This window comes from Somniosus microcephalus, chromosome 14 (genome assembly GCF_052327205.1).
Source record: "Somniosus microcephalus isolate GS21.2 chromosome 14, FLI_Smic_1.0, whole genome shotgun sequence".
Classification (NCBI taxonomy): Eukaryota; Metazoa; Chordata; class Chondrichthyes; order Squaliformes; family Somniosidae; genus Somniosus; species Somniosus microcephalus.
This window is the reverse complement of record NC_141000.1, coordinates 55,091,114-55,112,202: the sequence shown is the minus strand read 5'-3', so window position 1 is coordinate 55,112,202 and position 21,089 is coordinate 55,091,114. Positions and strand designations below refer to the sequence as shown.

General features: G+C 44.2%; 1 protein-coding gene across 1 annotated transcript in view; it reads left to right on the top strand.

Annotated features, from left to right (window-relative positions):
• Positions 1 to 17,433, top strand: part of LOC147107497 (pyruvate dehydrogenase (acetyl-transferring) kinase isozyme 3, mitochondrial) — a 125,363-nt gene extending 107,930 nt beyond the window's left edge. Inside the window, exons 10-11 of the mRNA XM_086006570.1 lie at positions 1,100 to 1,213; positions 11,912 to 17,433. Of these exons, the coding sequence (XP_085862696.1) occupies positions 1,100 to 1,213; positions 11,912 to 12,055 (258 nt within the window). The 3' untranslated portion in view covers positions 12,056 to 17,433. The remainder of the gene's footprint in view (positions 1 to 1,099; positions 1,214 to 11,911) is intronic.
• Positions 17,434 to 21,089: the final 3,656 nt, after the last annotated feature.

The following is a 21,089-nucleotide window of genomic DNA, read 5'->3' as shown; positions in this document are numbered from 1 at the left end:
CTAAAGTTATACATTAATCACTCGTGGTCGATGCTGTCCCAGTCACTTATTTCCTTGCTGAGGCATCCCGCAGTTTTCCTGTTTATCTTAGAAAGCCTTTTGCTCTCTCACCAGTTCTAGTTATACAGGTCAGTTCGATTATTAACCCTTACCTCTCCAAAAATGTCCAACAGTCCATACCAGAGGAGTTAGTAACAATCAACTCACCGGGACAGCAATCATTGGTTAGTCAGGTTATGTACAGTCTCATTTAAGATTTTGTCCTGAGGTTTAATCTTCTAGAATCAAATCCATCAATTCGCCTATTCAGTACTTTGGTGCACAGCCATGTTTAAATATGGATATTGCTAATGCATTGCACAGCCATTCTTGTAATATGTGAAGATACTTTCAACATCCATTTTCATAAAAATATTTTCATGTAGCTCATTATTTGAATAATTTGCTTAAAATTGTTTGCTCACAAATTTTGTATGCATTATATGTGAAAATCTTGAGTTTTGTGTTTTGTAATAACCCTTACAGAACAATGGCCAACAAAAAGATATAGAATATCACTGACCAATTTTCCTTATTTACGAGCAAGATTCCAAGACTGGCATTTTCACTTACGAAAGATTTATATGCCAACACTGTTCAGTTCATACAGAAATGTGCTCGTGGATCAAATTTATGCTATCTTTATACAAACAGTAGCTTAACTAATTAATGACATTTTAGATAAAATGGTCCTAATTTTAGATTCTAATCCCCTTTAATGTATCCAACACATGCATTCAATTGGCTTACATTAACTGGTAAAATCATGTGCTCCTCCCATTTAAGATACCTCAGGCAATGAGTTTGTGATTTTAGCTGTGACATCAGTGAAGGTGTTGAGTGGCAGCCGTACAATTCTCTAAAAGGTGACTAGGATCTTCTTTATCCTTTCCTCCCAAAATTCACCCTCTTAAAGATCCAAATAGATTGCAGAGAAAAGCATCTTTTTTTTTGTCTACAGATTGCCCTGGCTGTTCTGGATTTTTGCCTAATCTAAGTTTGCCATTGCTGTTATGGTGCTGCTGTGCTGCAATGTAGCTTTCTTAATTTCTGTCTGCAGGCTGGATTTGGATATGGTTTGCCAATCTCCCGTCTGTATGCTAGGTATTTCCAAGGAGACCTCAAACTGTATTCCATGGAAGGTGTGGGCACAGATGCAGTCATCTATCTTAAGGTATCTCCCAACATCATCAAAGGAGAATTTAAGTGTGGGATATATTAAGTAAAATCTGTATTCAGAATGTTTGAAGTAAGTTATTTATTTCTGCCTGTAGTTTTAAATTATACATTTTTTGTAAGAAATCTCTGTTTCCCTTCCGCATTCCGGAGTGCAATGGCTGTCCATGGAACCACACCTCAGTGCATTCAGAAAGGAGGGAGAGGAACATAGGAGAGGAGAAAAGTTGGAGAGAAGGAATCAAATTCTTCCTAGGCTAATGTATTTTCCATCAATTAAGTCACACCCATTTATGCACTGCAGTTTCCCTGTCCCTGTGACCAATTTTGATTTGCTATCAAGTTTCAAAATGAGTTAATAACAATAATAGGGAATTTGTTGACAATTATTAATGAGTTTCCAAAAGTTTAGTTCTCAACCTTGCCAATTTTGATTCAGTTGTGCTACATATTGCTGAATCATATAGATTATGGTACACAGATTTCAAAGTCAGCAGGTTTTAACTATCTTTGGGAGAAATCCTGATTAAAACAGAATATTTTTTGGCAAACTAGTTGTAGCATCCAATGATGCAAATATGAGCTACAGGAAACTTTCGATTTACCGGCACCTAAATAACCGGAAATGTTGGTTAACCGGCAAAATTCAGGAGTCGGTTCAGGTAACTTTTATTACTTGCACAGCAACAAATGGAGGAAGGCAAGGGTGTGGCTGTAGCTGTTGCTAAGCTACAGAGACGCTTGCAACTTGTGGACGTTGTTCTGAACCTGTTGCTAAGCAACAGAGTTTGTTGCTTTATACGGAGCTCTCAGCTCCATATCTTTTACTATAGCGTTCGGTTATCCGGAATTTTTGATGAACCGGCACCACGTTGGTCCCGTCCGTGCCGGATACCAGAAAGTTTCCTGTACATGAAAATATTTTATAAAGTATTTTTCCTTCTGGAAAAACTACAAGATCAGTACATTTTTATTCAAGAGCTTGGTGTTAAATGTGGAAAGGGGACCTGCTTAAAATGTTAGCCAGGACACCAAGAGAACTCCCTACTATTCTTCAAATAGTGCCATGAGTTCTTTAACACCAGCTGTGAGGGCAGATGGGGCCTCCTTTTAACGTCTCATCCGAAAGACTGCATCTCTGACCGTGAAGCACTCCCTCAGTACAGCACTGAAGTGTTAACCTACACTATAGAGTCATAACGGCACAGAAGAAGGCCATTCAACCCATCGAGTCCGTGCTGGCTCTCTGTAGAGCAATCCAGTCAGTCCCATTCCCCCGCTCTATCCCCGTAGCCCTGCAAGTTTATTTCCCTCAAGTGCCTATCCAGTCTCCCCTTGAAAACATTGAGTGTCTCCGCTTCCACCACTTCCGTCAGCAGTGAGTTCCAGGTCCTCACCAGTCACTGCGTAAAAAAGTTTTTCCTCACATCCCCCCCTCTATCTCTTGCCCAAAACCTTAAATCTGTGTCCCCTAGTCCTTGTATCATCAACTAATGGGAACAGGCTTTCCCCGTCTAGCCTATCCAAACCCATCATAATCTTGTACACCTCTATCAAATCACCCGCAACCTCCTTTGCTCTAATGAAAACAAATCCAGCTTCGCCAACCTGTCCTTGTAGCTAAGATCCCCCATCCCCGGAACCATTCTGGTCAATCTCCTCTGCACCCTCTCAAGTGCTTTCACATCCTTCCTAAAGTGTGGTGACCAGAACTGGACGCAGTACTCCAGTTGTGGCCTAACCAGTGCTTTATAAACTATGTGCTCATGTCTCTTAAAAAGACAAAATTTAAAGCTCTATATCTGAACGCACGCAGCATTCGTAACAAGATAGATGAGTTGACAGCACAAATAGAAATAAATGGGTATGATCTGATAGCCATTACAGAGATGTGGTTGCAAGGTGACCAAGGCTGGGAACTGAATGAGGCAGAAATTCCGATCCCTGCGGGTGAGTACGTGCTGTGTACTCTCCCGTAGGGACATCGGAAGTGCCAGTTTCAGACATGCACTGCGCATGCACTGGAACCCAGCATTTCCGATCTGTCAAGAAAGCTCTTGACAGATCGGACGCCTGCCCTGGAGCAGGGCCTCTGCGGGTGGAGAGTTCCATTTTTTGGAGACCCTCCGCCCGCAGAAAACACTTACAATTCTTGCGCCTGTAAAAGTAAAAGCAAGGCCTGCTTTTACCAGGCTAAGAGTTGAAGAAAGTAAAAAAAAAAAAATTTCCACTGATTTATCATTTTAAAATACTTTAAAGAAAGGTAAGTTTATTTTTAACCCCGATAATAACTTGAATTATTTTTTTCAAAAATTAAAGTGTTTGTTTAAAATAGTTAATTTATAGTCATTTTAAAAATGTGATTTAAATTTTTTTTTATTTGAAGTGTTACTTATGTTTTGGGGGTGATCTCTATTCATAGATTTGACGGGTCTTCCTGTCAAATCTATGAATGGAGATTCCCTGCTCTGATTGGCTCCCCATGGCCCACATGATCCCAGGGATGCTGCAAACTACCTGCGCCCCTGGGATATGCGTGCCCTGCACACCGGCAGTTTGAAGAGGCACAGCAATGGAACTCTGCGCCTCCCGGGAGCCCTCGGGTCTAGCGGAGATTTTTCCAAATCGCAGCCCTCCGCCTGTGGGAGGGCTGCGAATGGAATTTCTGGGCCAATATTCAGGGGTATTTGCCATTTCGTAAGGATAGGCAGAAAGGAAAAGGAGGTGGTGTTGCTCTGTTAATAAGGGATGAGATCAGTGCAGTAATGAGAAATGATATTGGCCTAGTAGATCAAGACATAGAATCAGTTTGGGTGGAGATAAGAAATAATAAGGGTAAAAAGTCACTGGTGGGAAGGTCTACAGGCCCCCAAACCGTCGCCACGCAGTACGACAGAGAATAAATCAAGAAATAATAGAGGCTTGTAAGAAAGGTACGGCTATAATCATGGGAGATTTTAATCTTCATATTGATTGGACAGAGCAAATTGACAAAGGTAGACTTGAGGAAGAGTTCTTAGAGTCTATACGGGATGGTTTCTTGGAACAATATGTTGTGGAACCAACCCGGGAGAAGACTATTTTAGATCTGGTAATGTGTAACGAGGCTGGATTAATTAATGATCTCGAAGTGAAGGATCCTGTTGGGAAGAGTGATCATAGCATGATAGAATTTCAGATTCAGTTTGAGTGTGAGAAAGCTAGGTCTCAAACTAGTGTCCTGAACTTAAACAAAGGTATGACGGCAGACTTGGTTAAAGTGGACTGGGAAAATATCTTACAGGGGTAAGACTGTAAAAAACAGTGGCAAACATTTAAGGAGATATTTCATAACTCTCAGCAAAGATATATTCCAGTGAGAAAGAAAGACTCTAAGAGAAGGATGAACCATCCGTGGCTAACTAAGGAAGTAAAGGATGGTATCAAATTGAAAACAAAAGCATACAATGTTGCGAAGAATAGTGAAAGGCCAGAGGATTAGGAAATTTTTAAAAAGCAGCAAAGGACAACTAAAAAATTGATAGAGAAGATAGCTTATGAGCGTAAGCTAGCAAGAAATATAAAAACAGACAGTAAGAGCTTCTACAGGTATATAAAAAGGAAGAGAGTAGCTAAAGTAAACATTGGTCCCGTAGAGGATGAGTCTGGGGAATTAATAATGGGAAATGACGGAGACCTTGAACAAATATTTTGTATCGGTCTTCACGATAGAAGACACTAAAAGCATCCCAATAATGGATAATCAAGGGGCTATTTGGGGTGGTGGTGGGGAACTTAAAATAATCACTATCGCTAGAGAGAAAGTACTAGGCAAACTAGTGGGACTAAAGGTGGACAAGTCCCCTGGACCCGATGGCCTGCATCCCAGAGTCTTAAAAGAGGTGGCTGCAGAGGTAGTGGATGCATTGGTTGTAATCTACCAACATTTCCTGGATTCTTGGGAGGTCCCAGCAGACTGGAAAACCGCAAATGTACCGCCCCTATTTAAGAAAGGAGGGAGACAGAAAGCAGGCAACTATCGACCAGTTAGCCTAACATCTGTCATTCGGAAAATGCTGCAGTCCATCATTAAGGAAGTGATAGCAGGACATTTAGAAAATCATAATATAGTCAAGCAGAGTCAGCATGGTTTTATGAAAGGGAAATCATGTTTGACAAATTTGCTGGAGTTCTTTGAGGATGTAACGAGCAGGGTGGATAAAGGGGAACCAGTAGATGTCGTGTATTTGGATTTTCAGAAGGCATTTGATAAGGTGCCACACAAAATATTACTACACAAGATAAGGGCTCACGGGGTTGGGGGTAATATATTTAGCATGGATAGAGGATTGGCTAACTAACAGAAAACAGAGAGTTGGGATAAATGGATCATTTTCAGGTTGGCAAACTGTAACTAGTGGGGTGCCGCAAGGATCAGCGCTGAGGCCTCAACTATTTACAATCTATATTAATGACTTGGATGAAGGGACTGAGTGTAATGTAGCCAAATTTGCTGATGATACAAAGATAGGTGAGAAAGCAAATTGTGTGGAGGACGCAAAGAATCTCCAAAGGGATATAGATAGGCTAAGTGAGTGGGCAAAAATCTAGCAGATGAAGTTTAACGTGGGAAAATGCGAGGGTATCCACTTTGGTAGGAAAAATAAAAAAGCAAATTATTATTTAAATGGGGAGAGATTACAAAATGCTGAGGTACAGAGGGATCTGGGGGTCCTTGTACACGAATCACAAAAAGTTTGCATGCAGGTACAGCAAGTAATTAGGAAGGCAAATGGAATGTTTGTAGGAGTCGCTGGAAATAAACAGACTGCGAGACTTTCATAGCAGCAAAGAAAAACACGTATTAGCTTTATTAACTCTCCGCATGAACTGAGGGACCCGGCCTCATCGCAGGGCTATGAAGTCATCACACAATCGACGACTCTTAAAGGGACCCTGCCCCGATAACCTAACCAAGTTCCGTACATAATGTGGAACGATAACAACATTGGCTATACATAGTGAATTGTGTTACTGTTCCTATGTGGTCTCCGCCACATACGTCCCCCCAGAATTCACTAGAACTGGCAATGTCAGTCATTGAGGGGCCCAGATCACACGGCCGAAACGGCTCCTTAAGTCCGGGACGGGGACCGGGGGGGTCGCAGGAGGGTCCTCGGGCGCTCGGTGGTGGACTGAGAGTGCAGAAGCCGGAGGTCGGCCCCGCCGCGGGTGCCGAGCCAACCCAACGGGTCGGTCCAGATCCAGGTGGGTCGGCTTAAGACGATCCACGGAAATGTAGTCTGGCTTACCGCCGACATCCACCTCGAAGGCTTTGTCCCCAGCTTCCAGGAGGTGGAATGGTCTGTCGTAGGATGGGTGAAGAGGTCCCCGGTGGGCGTCGTGGCGGACGAAAACGTACTCTGCCGCACAAAGGTTGGGTGGAACGTGGGACTGAGGGAGACCGTGCTGCGACGTGGGCACTGGCGCGAAAACCTTGGCGTTGTCCAGGAGGGTGGACCGCTGATGGGCTGCGGACCAAGGGTCCGTGGCGTTAGGGACGAAATCCCCGGGAACCCGCAGCGGCTGCCCATAGACGAGCTCGGCGGACGAGGGCTGGAGGTCCTCCTTGGGGGCGGTCCTGAGTCCCAGCATGACCCACGGGAGTCTGTCGATCCAACTGTCATCCCGGAGGCTGGTCCGGAGTGCGGCCTTCATGGAGCGATGAAACCATTCGCACAGCCCGTTAGCCTGAGGGTGATATGCAGTGGTGCGGTGGAGTCTCAACCCAAGGCCTTGGGCGACTGCGTTCCAGAGCTCTGACATGAACTGGGGCCCCCGGTCGGAGGAGACGTCAGATGGGGCGCCGAACCGGGCGACCCAAGTGTTGATGAACGCCCGAGCCACATCGGCAGACGTTGTTGACGACAGCGGGACGGCTTCCGGCCATCGGGTGGTTCTGTCGACCATTGTGAGGAGGTGGGTGAACCCACGGGAGGGCGGCAGGGGCCCCACCAGATCCACGTTAACATGGTCAAACCGCCTCTCGGGCACCGCGAAAGGCGCCAACGGGGCCTTAGTATGGCGATGCACTTTCGAGCGCTGGCATACCACGCAGGTATTGGCGCAGTCGCGAACGTCCTTCTTGAGCCCGTGCCAGAAGAACTTAGCCATCACCAGCTTCTGTGACTGCTTCCTGCCCGGGTGGGAAAGGCTATGGACAGCGTCGAAAACCTGCCGTCTCCACCCGTCAGGCACGACGGGGCGTGACTGCCCAGCGGACATGTCGCACAGGAGCGTGGTGCCGGCATCATCAAACGCGACGTCCGCTAACTGAAGGCCCGTGACAGCTGTCCTGTAGGCCTGGTCGGCCGCCATGTGGGTGTAGTCGATGCCGAGGTGTACGGCACTGGCAACGGCCCAGGAGAGACAGTCGGCGACAGGGTTGTTTTTCCCAGCCACATGCTGGATGTCCGTCGTGAACTCGGAGACGAAGGAAAGCTGGCGCTGCTGACGGGCCGACCACGGCTCGGAATCTTTGGCCATGGCGAAGGTCAACGGCTTGTGGTCCACAAACGCCGTGAACGGGCGGGCCTCCAGCAGGAAATGGAAGTGTCGGACGGCGAGGTAGAGGCCGAGAAGCTCGCGATCGAAGGTGCTGTACTTCCGCTCGTTGGGGCGGAGCTGCCGGCTGAAGAAGGCGAGCGGCTGCCAAGTGCCGTTGACCCACTGTTCGTGGACGGCGCCGACAGCATAGTCCAAAGCGTCAGTGGTGAGAGCGATCAACGCATCGGGTAACGGATGCGCCAGCATGGTCGCGTTAGCCAGAGCCCTTTTCGTGTCCGTGAAAGAATTGGCCATCTCCTCGGACCAGTTGACGGCGAGCTTGGTGGGCTTGCCTTTGAGGGCCTCGTAAAGGGGCCGCATAAGCTGGGCTGCCTAGGGAACGAAGCGATGATAAAAGTTCACCATGCCCAAAAACTCCTGCAGGGCCCTCACGGTGAGGGGTCGTGGAAAATCCTTCACGGCCTCCACTTTCGACGGCAGTGGCACCGCCCCGTCCTTCGTGATGCGGTGCCCGAGAAAGTCGATCGAGGACAGCCTGAACTGGCACTTGGCCGGATTGACGATTAGGCCGTGCTGGCTGAGGCGCTCGAAGAGAGTCCGGAGGTGTGACACATGCTCCGTCCTGGAGGCGCTGACGATGAGAATGTCGTCCAGGTAGACGAACAGGAATGGCAGGTCCCGTAACACGGTGTCCATTAGGCGTTGAAAAGCCTGAGCGGCATTTTTGAGACCGAATGGCATGCGGAGGAATTCGAACAGCCCGAACGGGGTGATCACCGCGGTTTTCGGGACGTCCTGCGGCCGAACGGGGACCTGGTGGTAACCCCGAATGAGGTCCACTTTAGAGAAAACAACTTTCCCGGCCAGGCAGGCGGAAAACTCCTGGATATGTGGAATCGGGTAGCGGTCGGGGGTCGTAGCATCGTTGAGGCGCCGGTAATCGCCGCACGGGTGCCAACCGCCGCCTGGTTTCGGTGCGATGTGGAGGGGCGAGGCCCACGGACTGTTCGGCGAATGATGCCGAGGCGCACCATCGTGTTGAACTCTGCTTTAGCGATGGCGAGTTTCCCCGGGTTGAGGCGCCGAGCGCGGGCGTAGACAGGCGGACCGGTAGTCGGGATGTGGTGTTCTACCCCATGCTTGGTGGCAGCGGACGAGAAAGTGGGCTTCGTGAGGTCCGGGAACCCGGCGAGGAGGCGGGAAAACTCGTCGGAGGCCGAGAGTGCGCTGGACAACTTCGTCGTGCCGGAACCACTGAGCGAACACTAGAGCGAACTGAAAGTCTCAGCGTTGACGAGACATCGGTTCTTGACGTCCACCAAAAGGCCATTGGCGCAGAGGAAGTCAGCGCCGAGAAGGGGGGTGGACACTTTTGCTGTAACGAAGTCCCAAGCGAAACGCTGCCCGCCAAAACACAGCGCCATGCTCCGTTTCCCGAAAGCACGGATGGAACTACCGTTGGCGAATTCGAGGGCAGGGCCGTGGTTTCCCCCCCCTGTATGTCTACGGTTGACGCGGGCAGGACGCTCATCTGGGCACCCGTGTCGCAGAGGCAACGACATCCAGAGTCAGTGTCCGTAATGAATAACAGAGTACCTGAACGGCCAACAGCCACGGTAACTAATGAGTGGGCCTTCGCGTTTCCCGACGCGGTAAAGCTGCACGGGGGCCGGCACTTCTTAGCGTTGGGGCCGAACTGCGCGTGGTAGAAGCACATGCTTGGGGGCTGCCGCCGTTGGGCTGTGGCGGTGGGGGTAGGGCCCCGCATGGCCGCGCAGTTCTGTTGCCCAGCGGAGAAAAATTTGTCGGCCTCCTTGGCCAGGGCGCGGAAATCACTAATATGAGAGTTGGCTAAAGCCGACCATACCTGCCCTGGCAGCTGTTGTAGGAACAGTTCTCTGAAGAGGAAGCACGGCTTGTGCTTGCCCAGGAGGGTTAACATGTGGTCCATCAGTTCTGAGGGCTTGGCGACTCCAAGCCCGGGTAGAGAGAGAAGCTGGCGTGCGTGCTCGGGTTCAGTTAGTCCAAAAGTCTCTAGGAGGTGCGTTCTCAGCGTCGCTAATTTGTGGTGCTCCGGGGGGTCCTCGAGCAGGCTCACGACTCTGACCGCGGTAGAGCTGCTGAGAGCAGAGACAGCATAATAATACTTCGTGTCGTCCGCGGTGATGTCCTGGAGTGCAAACTGAGCCTCGGCCTGGGCGAACCAAGCGGCAGCCTGCCGTTCCCAAAACTCCGGTAATTTGAGAGAAACAGCATTCGTCGCCATCTCGGATAAAGTCTTTGGAAACGTCTAAAAGAGAAACGGGGTCACCAATGTAGGAGTCGCTGGAAATAAACAGACTGCGAGACTTCCATAGCAGCAAAGAAAAACGTGTGTTAGCTTTATTAACTCTCCGCATGGACTGAGGGACCCGGCCTCGTCGCAGGGCTATGACGTCATCACACAATCGACGACTCTTAAAGGGACCCTGCCCCGATAACCTAACCAAGTTCCGTACATAACGTGGAGCGATAACAACATTGGCTATACATAGTGAATTGTGTTACTGTCCCTATGTGGTCTCTGCCACATGTTGGCCTTTATTGCAAAGGGAATGGAGTATAAAAGTAGCGAAGTCCTGTTGCAACTGTACAGGGCATTGGTGAGACCACACCTGGAGTATTGCGTACAGTATTGGTCTCCTTATTTAAGGAGGGATATACTTGCATTGGAGGCAGTTCAGAGAAGTTTCACGATGTTGATTCCGGAGATGAAGGGGTTATCTTATGAAGAAAGGTTGAGCAGGTTGGGCCTATACTCATTGGAGTTTAAAAGAATGAGAGGGGTTCTTACTGAAACATATAAGATTCTGAAGGGACTTGACAGGGTAGATGCAGAGAGGATGTTTCCCCTCGCGGGGGAATCTAGAACTGGGGGGCATAATTTCAGAATAAGGAGGCACCCTTTTAAATTGGAAATGAGGAGGAATTTCTTCTCTGAGGGTCGTGAATCTTTGGAATTCTCTTCCCCAGAGAGCTGTGGAGGCTGGGTCATTGAATATATTTAAGGTGTAGATAGACGGATTTTTGAAAGGTAAGGGAGTCAAGGGTTATGGGGAGCGGGCAGGGAAGTGGAGTTGAGGCCAAAATCCGAGCAGCCATGATCTATTGAATGGCGGAGCAGGCTCGAGGGGCCAAATGACCTACTCCTGCTCCTACGCCTTATGCATGTTCTTGAGTGGGGTTTGACCTTCTGGGTAGAACTTTCACTTTTTGACCCGCCAGAAGCGGGAGGCCCAGAAGTCCGAGTTTCCCCTCTGTGGAGTTAAAACCGGGAGAGGGTGGGGTCTGATGGTGGAAGAAAGCACGCCTGCTCCTCCTGGCCCACAAGGAGTGCACCCCAAGGGTGTCTTCGCTTTGCTGCACCTGACGGAGTTCCCGAGGGCTGGGAAACCTGGCCAACCGCAGTAAAGCCTGCAGAGCAGATTAAATCCGAGGCTTTCAGCCTCATTATCATATTTAAAGTGCCATCCCACTTCTTGAGAGCAGGTTGGCTGCCCGCCCCTTGTCCCGCCTGAGTAAAAGCTGGAAGTCGACGGGTTGGAGCCGGCTTCCCGACATGCTTCCAATTTTTCCCCATTTAACCCCCACCTGCACCCACTCACCTATGTTAAAATCCCCCCCCTCTGTCTCGGAAGTGGCACGGTGGCATAGTGGTTAGCATTGTTGCCTCACAGCGCCAGGGACCCGGGTTCGAATCCGGCCTCGGGCGACTGTGTGGAGTTTGCACATTCTCCCCGTGTTTGCGTGGGTTTCCTCCGGGTGCTCCGGTTTCCTCCCACAGTCCAAAGATGTGCGGGTTAGGTTGATTGGCTATGATAAATTGACCCTTAGTGTTAGGGGGATTAAATACGTGGGGTTACGGGGATAGGGTGGGATATGTGTTGGTGTAGGGGTTACGGGGATCGGGTGGAATATGTGTCGGTGCAGGCTCGATGGGCCGAAATGGCCTCTATCTGCAGTGTGGGGTTTCTGTGATTTCTGTGATCTGTGATCTGTGAAGTGAGAGTGCTATCACTGAGGTAAGGCTGACATCTGGTTTATAAAATGTCGCACTTTCATACACTGAAGTTTTTCTATTCAAATTTTGAATCATTTTCTGTTTTTCCAGGCTCTGTCAAGTGAGTCATTTGAACGACTTCCTGTTTTCAACAAATCAGCCTGGCGGCATTACCAAACCACCCCAGAAGCAGATGATTGGAGCAATCCCAGCAGTGAACCTAGGGATGCTTCCAAGTATAAGGCCAACCGGTAATCCTATTCTATCCTCAGCCTGGTGACCAGTATTCTGTTTCCACCATAGAAACCCAAGTTTTGCGTGTTTATTACCTTGGATCCATCGACAACAGATGGCCTGTACCTAGTTATGTTGCTGAAGCCTCTTGCTGGAGATGTAAAGCACTGACAGACACAAGGCCAATGGAAAGACTTGTAATTCAAATGCGGTTTTGCACTTCAGACTGTTGTATTTTTAAAAAAAGAAAATTGTGATGTGGATGTTCTTTTAGCCTGTACCATTCTATAGTAAATATATTTTGTGGAGTTTTACTCTGGACTATTGAAAGATGAAAAAGAAGTCTCCACAGCTACACAATTTTTTGTCTTTCACCTTTGGAGCCGGTGCAGTCATCCACCCTCAACTGCTATGTTGAAAGTCTTCCCCCTGAAAGCTGTAAGGATTTTTTAGTGTAATTATCTTGGGCAGTGTTAGTCCAGTTTCCAACGGGTGAAAGTTCCCAGGATAAAACTGCCTAGAACTTGGTGGTAGTTCACAGCCTTGCAGGGAAATGGAAAATATCCAATTAGAGCAAAATGGCATTGTTTGGTCAGCATGGAGGGAGTTTTTGCATTGCATGATCTAGGACGTTTGTCACTGACAGGGTGCAAAAAATGAAATGATGATCCTTTCTGATACAACTTTCTTTAAATTAAAAATATGGTGGTTAACATTCAATTTTGGTAGGGGTGGAAAACTGGCGATATCGGATTGGCTGCCCCTTGTGCGTCCCACCTAGTTTTCCTTTTCTTAGGTCAGTGGAAAGCAAAATTCGGGTGGTGTGTGTACAACGGCTGGTCAATTCGATACTGCCAGTTTCCCCCCTCTGCCAAAGTTGAAAGTTACCCTCAAGAAGTGTTTTCTAAGATATTACCAAGCTGGCTTTTTTTTTTTAGGAAACAATATTAATTTGGCTCAACAGAAGAGATGCTGTAGCTTGAACATTCACGTCCTTCTACAGAACCTGAATTGTCATGTCAGCTCAGTATGGATTGTAACAGGCTAGACTGTCAACAACATGCTCACAAGTGCTTTGTTTTGAGTGATTTATTTGTATAGTACTCACCAGCTGAAAGAACAAAATGTCTACACATGATGTTAATCTCGGGGCGGGGGGTCGGGTCTCTTTTGTAGTTAGAAAAAGTATTTATTTCGCCGCATGAAAACCCTTTATGTTCAGATGCCGCCTTTTGGATTGTAAAATCTGTCAGAGTAACCAAACAAAATTTGTAAGTACTGATCTTTTTTAATCCACGTTAAATTATCTTTGCACTCTTTTAAAAATTAAGTTATTAAAAAAGGTATGTCATTAAGTAATGGTTATACAGTGGGTTTGTGTCTCAGAATACATAGATATAATTGTTTCTGAAAACAAGCTTGGCCTTCAGCAGCTGGGCATTCACCTGAAACATTTTGGCCAAAAATGTTATGGCGGTGAAACTGACTGCAAGCCTAAACCTCCATATTTTGCAAAAGGACTGTCCTAAGCTTTCAGATTTCCAAAGAGAATGCCATTCTTTTTGCTTCCCTTCACCATATAAGTTTGGAGTTGAATTGTATCAATACTGGGGACACTGCTCGAGTATAAAAATGATGTGCATTTTTAAGAGATATGCAAGACCACTGATTTATGGGTTTTCACAGAAATATGGGTGGAATTGCTGAATATAATCCACAAAACATTGATAAAAATCTTGAAATCTCGTAATGAAAACATAATTTGATTTAGTTGGTCACCATAAAACAGTGGCTTTGATAACATGTAGTTTATTTCACACTGATTTATTTACTGCCCAGACAAACATCATGTGATGGTGTACACTATGGTCTTGTGTCCGTGTCCCCGAGAACCTGTCACACAATTTAATAGTTTCAAAAAAAATCTCAATGGATGTTTAGTGAAAAGGATATATTTATTCTAAAGAATAACAGGTTTGACAGTATATTTAGGGCAATAATTCTGATGATCACAAGTTGTTTGGGGGGGTGGAGGAATGCATGGAATTGGAACCATTTGATTTGAATTTCTGCTCCTACTGGCTCAGTCATGATATAGTTTGCACCCTCTGTAAACCTCTCTAAATGTACTATAAATGTTATTTTTGGATTATATGGGGTAATTTTGACTTTGTGTGACAGTGTAAAACGGGTGATAGCAAGTCGGCAGCCTGTTTTACATCTCTTCCGATTTTTATTTCCATTTAAGTCAATCAGGAGAGATGTTAAAAAGGGCTGCCGGCTCGCTATCACCCATTTTACACAAAGTCAAGATGTACCCCTTAGTGTCCATTATAGCTGGATGCTAGTTTACCAGTATCTGAATTATCACATTTATTTTACGTATTCCTTTGATTGTTAGAAAAAAAATTAACCCTCCAGTAAAGGAATATCGGCTTTGTGTGAATGTTTGAAGCTTGACGTTCCTTTGACCAGTACCTAATACACAGCACATCTTGGGTAGTTTTTGCTGCAGGATGAATTTAAGCTCTGCGAGTGCTGGAGCTTAAAAAATTATAATTGTTAATTGCCAGCACTGGTGATAGAGTTTATAATGTAGTGTTTTAATTCTACAACCAACAACAACCTTACAATTAAGACATTGTAATTGAAGAAGACAAGATGTACCGTGACACTCCTGCTCCTTGTTAGAAATACGGTTTCAGACTTCAACTGAACATTGCATGCTGCCTGACCCAGTTTAACATGCTGTCCATGGATGATGGCAGAAGTGGTAAACACGCTGTTAGTTATTTCATTCAAGCTCACCTGGAGGGAGGTGGGAGCTATTGGGTTGGAGACATTGGGCAATTCTAACAAAATTGTGGGTTTTTGTAAGTACCCTGCAGAAGGTATTTTTAATATACAATATAACTTTCACTGAAGATAAACATTCTGCTCCTTTTAAGGTCATTTCAAATGAAAATTATAGTTGAGTATGTATATTTTGCATGTTTTATGTCCATATACCATTCCATGATCATGCATGTATTTTTGAAAGGAGACAGTATTTCATACATAAAGGCTTTCAGATATTTGACATTCAAGACTTGGAAACTAAATCTTCAGAGTATTCTAGTCCTATTTATCATGCAAGTGTTTGCTGACCCCAGGGACATTGAGTATGTGGAAAGACTTTTTTAATTTGTTTCACGACATCAAAGATGGTGAATGTGTTTTCACAAAGAATTAAAATTGATTAAAATTGCACCTCGAGTCCAAGGTGGAAGTGGCACATATTAAACTGAAGTGCCAGGTGCTTTCCTTGATGCATCTGTGTCTCACCCACTATTTTTTATGGTCTCTTAGTTAATGGAATCTCAGAAAGGTTGATTGCTGTAATATGGTAATATTTTTCTCTGAACAATTGTTTTTTTCATGCACTGTTAATTAGAACATTAATTTAGGGAAACTTCTTTTTTGTTTTGCACAGGTTAGCTTTTAATTATTTGAAAGAGGTATTCATAGTATGCTACCAATTGAGCGATATTCTCCAATTTCACATTAGTCTAAGTCTGATTTGTACATGCAAAGAGCAGTGTAATAGATATTTTATAAAGCTTAGTTGGGACCCTAGCCCATCTTAAGTTTCAGACTCTACTCTTTGTGACATTGCTATGAATCACTGCTTAAATTTTTTTTAATTGAGGGTTTTGGAAAATGGATTATGAACTCTACTCTTAGGTTAAAGATTCCTAAATGAGAAAGTATTAAAATATCACTCTGACCTAATAATACTTAGTAACAACTTAACTCAATGTGACTGTTGCGGTTAAGTCACTCCCTAATACAGGAAACTTTGGTTTATCCGGAGGTTGTATGTCCGGAATATTCGATCTAACGGCAAAAATCAGGAGCCGTTTTCTGTAAGTTTTTTTTCCCCAGTCAGCCACTGCAAGGTCTGTAGCTATAGCAACAGCTTCAGCTACAGACGCTTGCAGCTGCAGCCGACTCTTTAGAAGCTGTTGCTAAGCAACAGTGTTTGTTGTCAGATATGGAGATGAAAACCTTCGTATGCTTCAACATTAACTTTGTATGTCCAGCAGTTTTGATAGATCGGCAACACGCCGGTCCTGTCGGTGCCGGATATCACAAAGTTTCCTGTACTCAACACTAGTGAGTTAATAAAAGTTTATACTTTAAAATCAGCAGAGGACATTCAGTCCCCATTATCATTCTGATAGTAATTTGTCACCACTGTTGAAATGTCATCATACCTACAACACCACAAGTTTCCTGTTGTAAATGGACAAACCATGTCCTGTAGTCGTCGTCGTACGTGTCTTCACACTGTTCCCTTTGGGGAACTGTGTGAAGTGGTGGAAGGATTTCTGGCCACGTTAACGCTCCTTCCGTGACCGTAACCATCTTCGTACCAGCCATTAGGGTGGTTAGTCCTATGGCGGGAGGGTTTTACGGGCTCCCAAAACCCATACGAGGGGGGGTGGCCACCCACACCCACGGACGCAAGTATCCCGCTGGATGTCAACCCAGAATTTAGAGCCGGAGCTCCGACTCCACTTGCCGGGACTGTCTGGAGCGGGGTTCGAAACCCTACGCCTTCTGGCCCAGCGGCGGGGATGCTACCGCTACGCCAAAGGCCCCACTCCCTGTCCTGTAGTGATCAATAACCTATCTTCTTGTTAATGTTTTGCATACATACAGCACATGGAGTATTTAAGCAGTGGTTATGCCAAATGATCATGACCAGTCTAGACCAGCCAGTTGCATTTGATCATTGAAGGGATTATCTGTGCTGATTAAGTACTAAGAAATATGTAGCTAATACATTGCTACCTGTGATTTTATACTATTTTGATATGTGATCCAACAATATTTAGATAGTAAACTGCTAAATTTATTAACCTCAGATGTTTCTTTATAAATCAGATAAATAACGAGAACCAATAACTGCATCTTTATAAGACATAGAATTATATATGGATTCACTAAAATAGATTGTCCAATATTGTAAAAAAAAAGCGGTAATACAATAGAGAAATATATTTTGCAGTCTTAAAATAGCCAAGACAATACAATGAATGCTGGCTCTTTAAATTTTCCACCAAATTTTAAATGGCATCAGGAATAAAGATGGTGTTTATTTTTTAAATTATTTTTATGCATTTCTGCTAGCTGTACTACAGCCGTGGTAGTTTTGAGAAAGACATTCTATGGTTTTCTGAAGTTAGGTAAAAGGAGCAATTGCACATGTTTGAGTGTTCAGGCTTGAGTGTTCTTTTATACATGATTGATTTGTGAGGAAGCTATAGGATTTTTATTGTAAAGGATTGTTTGAATTTGAAAAAGAAATTATGTGGAGTCTTTATGAGGAACATTAAATGATTATCTTACATATGTATGAAGTGTTTTGTGTACATTTTTGATTTTACGAGTACTCTGCAAATGTTTCATGACTGTTCTTAATTCCTTTTAAAATTATTCTCACCCCACTGTGTTTAATAACATCCAAGAACACATTGTTTGTAAACTTATTTACAGATTAGTTTAAATTAAAATATCTGGGTTATTCCATTATTTATATCAGTGAAGTATGAATTTTCTGAAGAAAAAGTTTCAACATTATTAAAAAAATACTCAGTTGCTTAAAAATGTGACCATTTCATCACAGTGTGACTTGAAAGCAAACCAAGAGAAGCTACTGTAACATCATGTGGTCCAGCACTTTAGAACGTTCTTCGAAACCCAAATACAAAGGAGTATTTTTGCCCCTGCCTTGTTTAAAAATAGAAATACGTACACCAAGCTAGCACCAAAAGAATCTTCTTTCCATGATCTGTGACAGACTATAGGTTTCAAAGTGAAATTCTATGAAGATCAAAAATGCAATTAACTATATCTAAAACTTATCTGTAGCCCTCAGTATTAAATGAAAACTCACTTTTCATAGAAAATTGATTTATTTCCATCCCTATAAATTATCCATTGCCCAATGCTGATGCCAACTATTTTATAAATAATGGTGATTTATTTAGTAACAACATTTACAATGTATTTGCCATTGGATGATCCTTCATTCTTTCAACCTCAGCAAAGTTCGGTTTCACTATTTATTTAAGGAACCGTTTTTTTAAGAACTTGGATCCTAGGCCTATGCATTTTTGATGATTTTCTCTTCCATCCCATTGCATGTGAGAGCCAATCATTCTCTTCCAGTGCTGTCTGGAAGCAATTAATGCAATGCGCACTAGAAGTGCACTCCTCCTGGATCCACAACTCAGCGCCTGAACTTGCTCTCATGCCTAATTAAAATGAAAGAGACAACCCTGGCGCACTTATGGCTGCACCATGAAGAAAGAGGAAGTCGGGGAACTTCCTGGGCATCAGCGGAGGAAAATCCGGCTTGTCAAGTTTTGTTCAGAATCATATTTAGTTTTCTCCTTACAAAAGCAGTCTTCTTGCCTGTTATCTGTGTACACAGGGAAAAGGCTAGTTTTGTTTTTTTTAATTGGCTTTGGTGTTTTTTGACACTATTTAATAGCTTTTAGTCCTAGTAATTTATATAAAAGATTTTAAAAGTTAAATATCATTCAGGTGATACCAACTCTTGGTTTCAAGATAAATTTCAAATGTCATAAATCTTCCCAATAACTGATACCCACAGTGCTTGCTTATCTTGTATTCTGATGCTCTGTGACTTTCAGACATGTGAAGCTGCCTCAACTCTCAACAAACAAAATGCTTCTCGCATTCTTCCGATCCACTGGAAGGCTATTGTACTAACAAGAGTACCCAAGCTTAATTCTTTCAAGTGCAGAGAAGCCTCCTAGTCAGAGATGGAATTGGATTTGGGTAAAAAGCGATCTCCCCTATGTTTGAAGAAATGCATATTAGCCAGTTATTTGGCCCATATTGCTACAGAGAAGATGTCGGGCTTCTTTGGGAACTAATGCATCTACTGTCAGCATCATTACTAAAGCTGTTCAAAGTCAGGATTCTACAGCTGGTCTGGTTCAGTTCTGTTTTAGACTTGGTGGAAAGATCTCCAACAAAGTAATTTCCAGTATTCAAACTTATTCTAACTCCTATGCGGTCTGCCATCAAAATAGTGTAGGGAAACCCTGGGCAATTCTCTTGTCTCTAAGCCAGATAGACTTTACTAAGTTCCCCGATATTGTGGACTTACAATATAGGTTCAGATTAAGAGGGTCCTTCACTCATTTGATCTCATTCTTCCAAAATACCAAACCTATTGTGCCAGATCTTGCTGGAGCGAGACATCTTGGGGCGTGCCCTGTTGGACTTTTTTCTGCACCCTTTGTCTCCATGTTTTTGCACTGTAACTTGCTGGAAGTGCATGCTAATGACGGCGTGACGAGGGTTACGGGGCATCTGGGACCTCAGTAAATAGCTGGACCAATGATGTATCTCCTTAACCAATGTGATTTAAGGATTGGGAAAGAAAGAGGAACAACTGAAAAAGAGGGTGAATTAGAGTGGGTGAATTAGTCAAATCAGGTACAGAAAGAAATAAGAGAGGGAAAGAAAGATTGGATTGAGAGAGAAAAATGAGGCACAAAGGAAAATAAGTTTTTTTTAAATTGTCATTTTAAAAATCTCTAAAGAATTTACAACAATAAAGAATGAGACTCCACAGTTTAAATTGTTGAATTTCTGGGCCAGAAAGGTCATGTCATTAAAAAGGTACTTACATTGTTAATTACCAGACTTAACTTTCTGTGGAAAGGTTAATGTGCAATTCCAGCAAGTTATTAAATAACGGAGGCTAAAGACAAGATGGCATTTGTAGGAAGCAAATGGCGTAAATCGGCCAGAAATTTGGGATTCTCAACTCACACCGTATTTTAATCCCCTAAATTTGCTGGTCGATTTACACTTTAATAACTGTATGTGCCATTATTTTTCCAGCAAGATCCAGCCCAATGTCTTTTCATTACAGCATCTAGCTGTTCGAGTGGTCTCAACCATTCTTCCTGGCAACCTCTTCTAACTATGTATCACCCTTAGTGAAAATAAATACTCCCTGATGGCTTTTAAATTTCTCTTTCACAACTTAACCTGTTACCTCATGTGCTATTGCCCTAGTGCATTTGGGTTTACTTTATACCATCTTTTTGCCTCAACGCCCCACTGAAATGTTTCTTTTTGATGCTGAAGAGTTCTAACTTATTATCTTTTCTCATTGCCCTTCCCTCTGGCATCAGGATCATCCGAATTGCTCACCTTTACACTGCCTTTATGTTGCAGAACTCTCTACAGTATTCCAGTTGCTGCCTCGACCAGGGTATTATACAGCTGTCATATGGCCTCTGGGAATCTCTCTATACAGCTTGTAACAGACTCTCTAGTGGTGGTCTTGTGCAGAAAAGTTCACTGTTGGCTATCTGGAGCAGAAGCCTATATTCTCGAGGTACCTTCCAAATGAGAATTGCTTCTTACAAAGCTCACTGGGTTAGATTTATCAACAAAGAAACTACCCACATCAGTCTAATTAAAAGGAAAAAAAGTCTTACATTTATATTGCCTTTCACATGCTCAGGATGGCCTAAGGCAACTGCTTCACAGCCAACATACTACTTTTTGAAGTGTAGTCACTTGTTTTGTAGGCAAAAAACAGCCAATTTATGCACAGCAAGATCCCACAAACAATAATGAGATGAATGACCAGTTCATTTTTTTTAGTGGTGTTGGTTGAGGGATCAATATTGGCCAGGACACTAGGAGAGTTCCCTACTCTTTGAAAAAGTGTCATGGGATCTTTATATCAGCCTGTACTGACTTATAGGGATCTCAGTTTAAAGTCTCAACCAAACGACAGTACCTCCAACATTGCAACAATCCATCAGTATTGCACTGAAGCATCAGCATAGAATTATGTGCTGGAGTGGGGCTTGGAAACACAACTCTGACTCAGCTAAGAATGTTACCACTGAGCCAAACAGACACCATGAAAGTGCAGGGCTGTGGAACAGTACCCAGACTATTGAAATAGTAATATATACAAGAATCAAATTGTTACATCAATCTACCATAG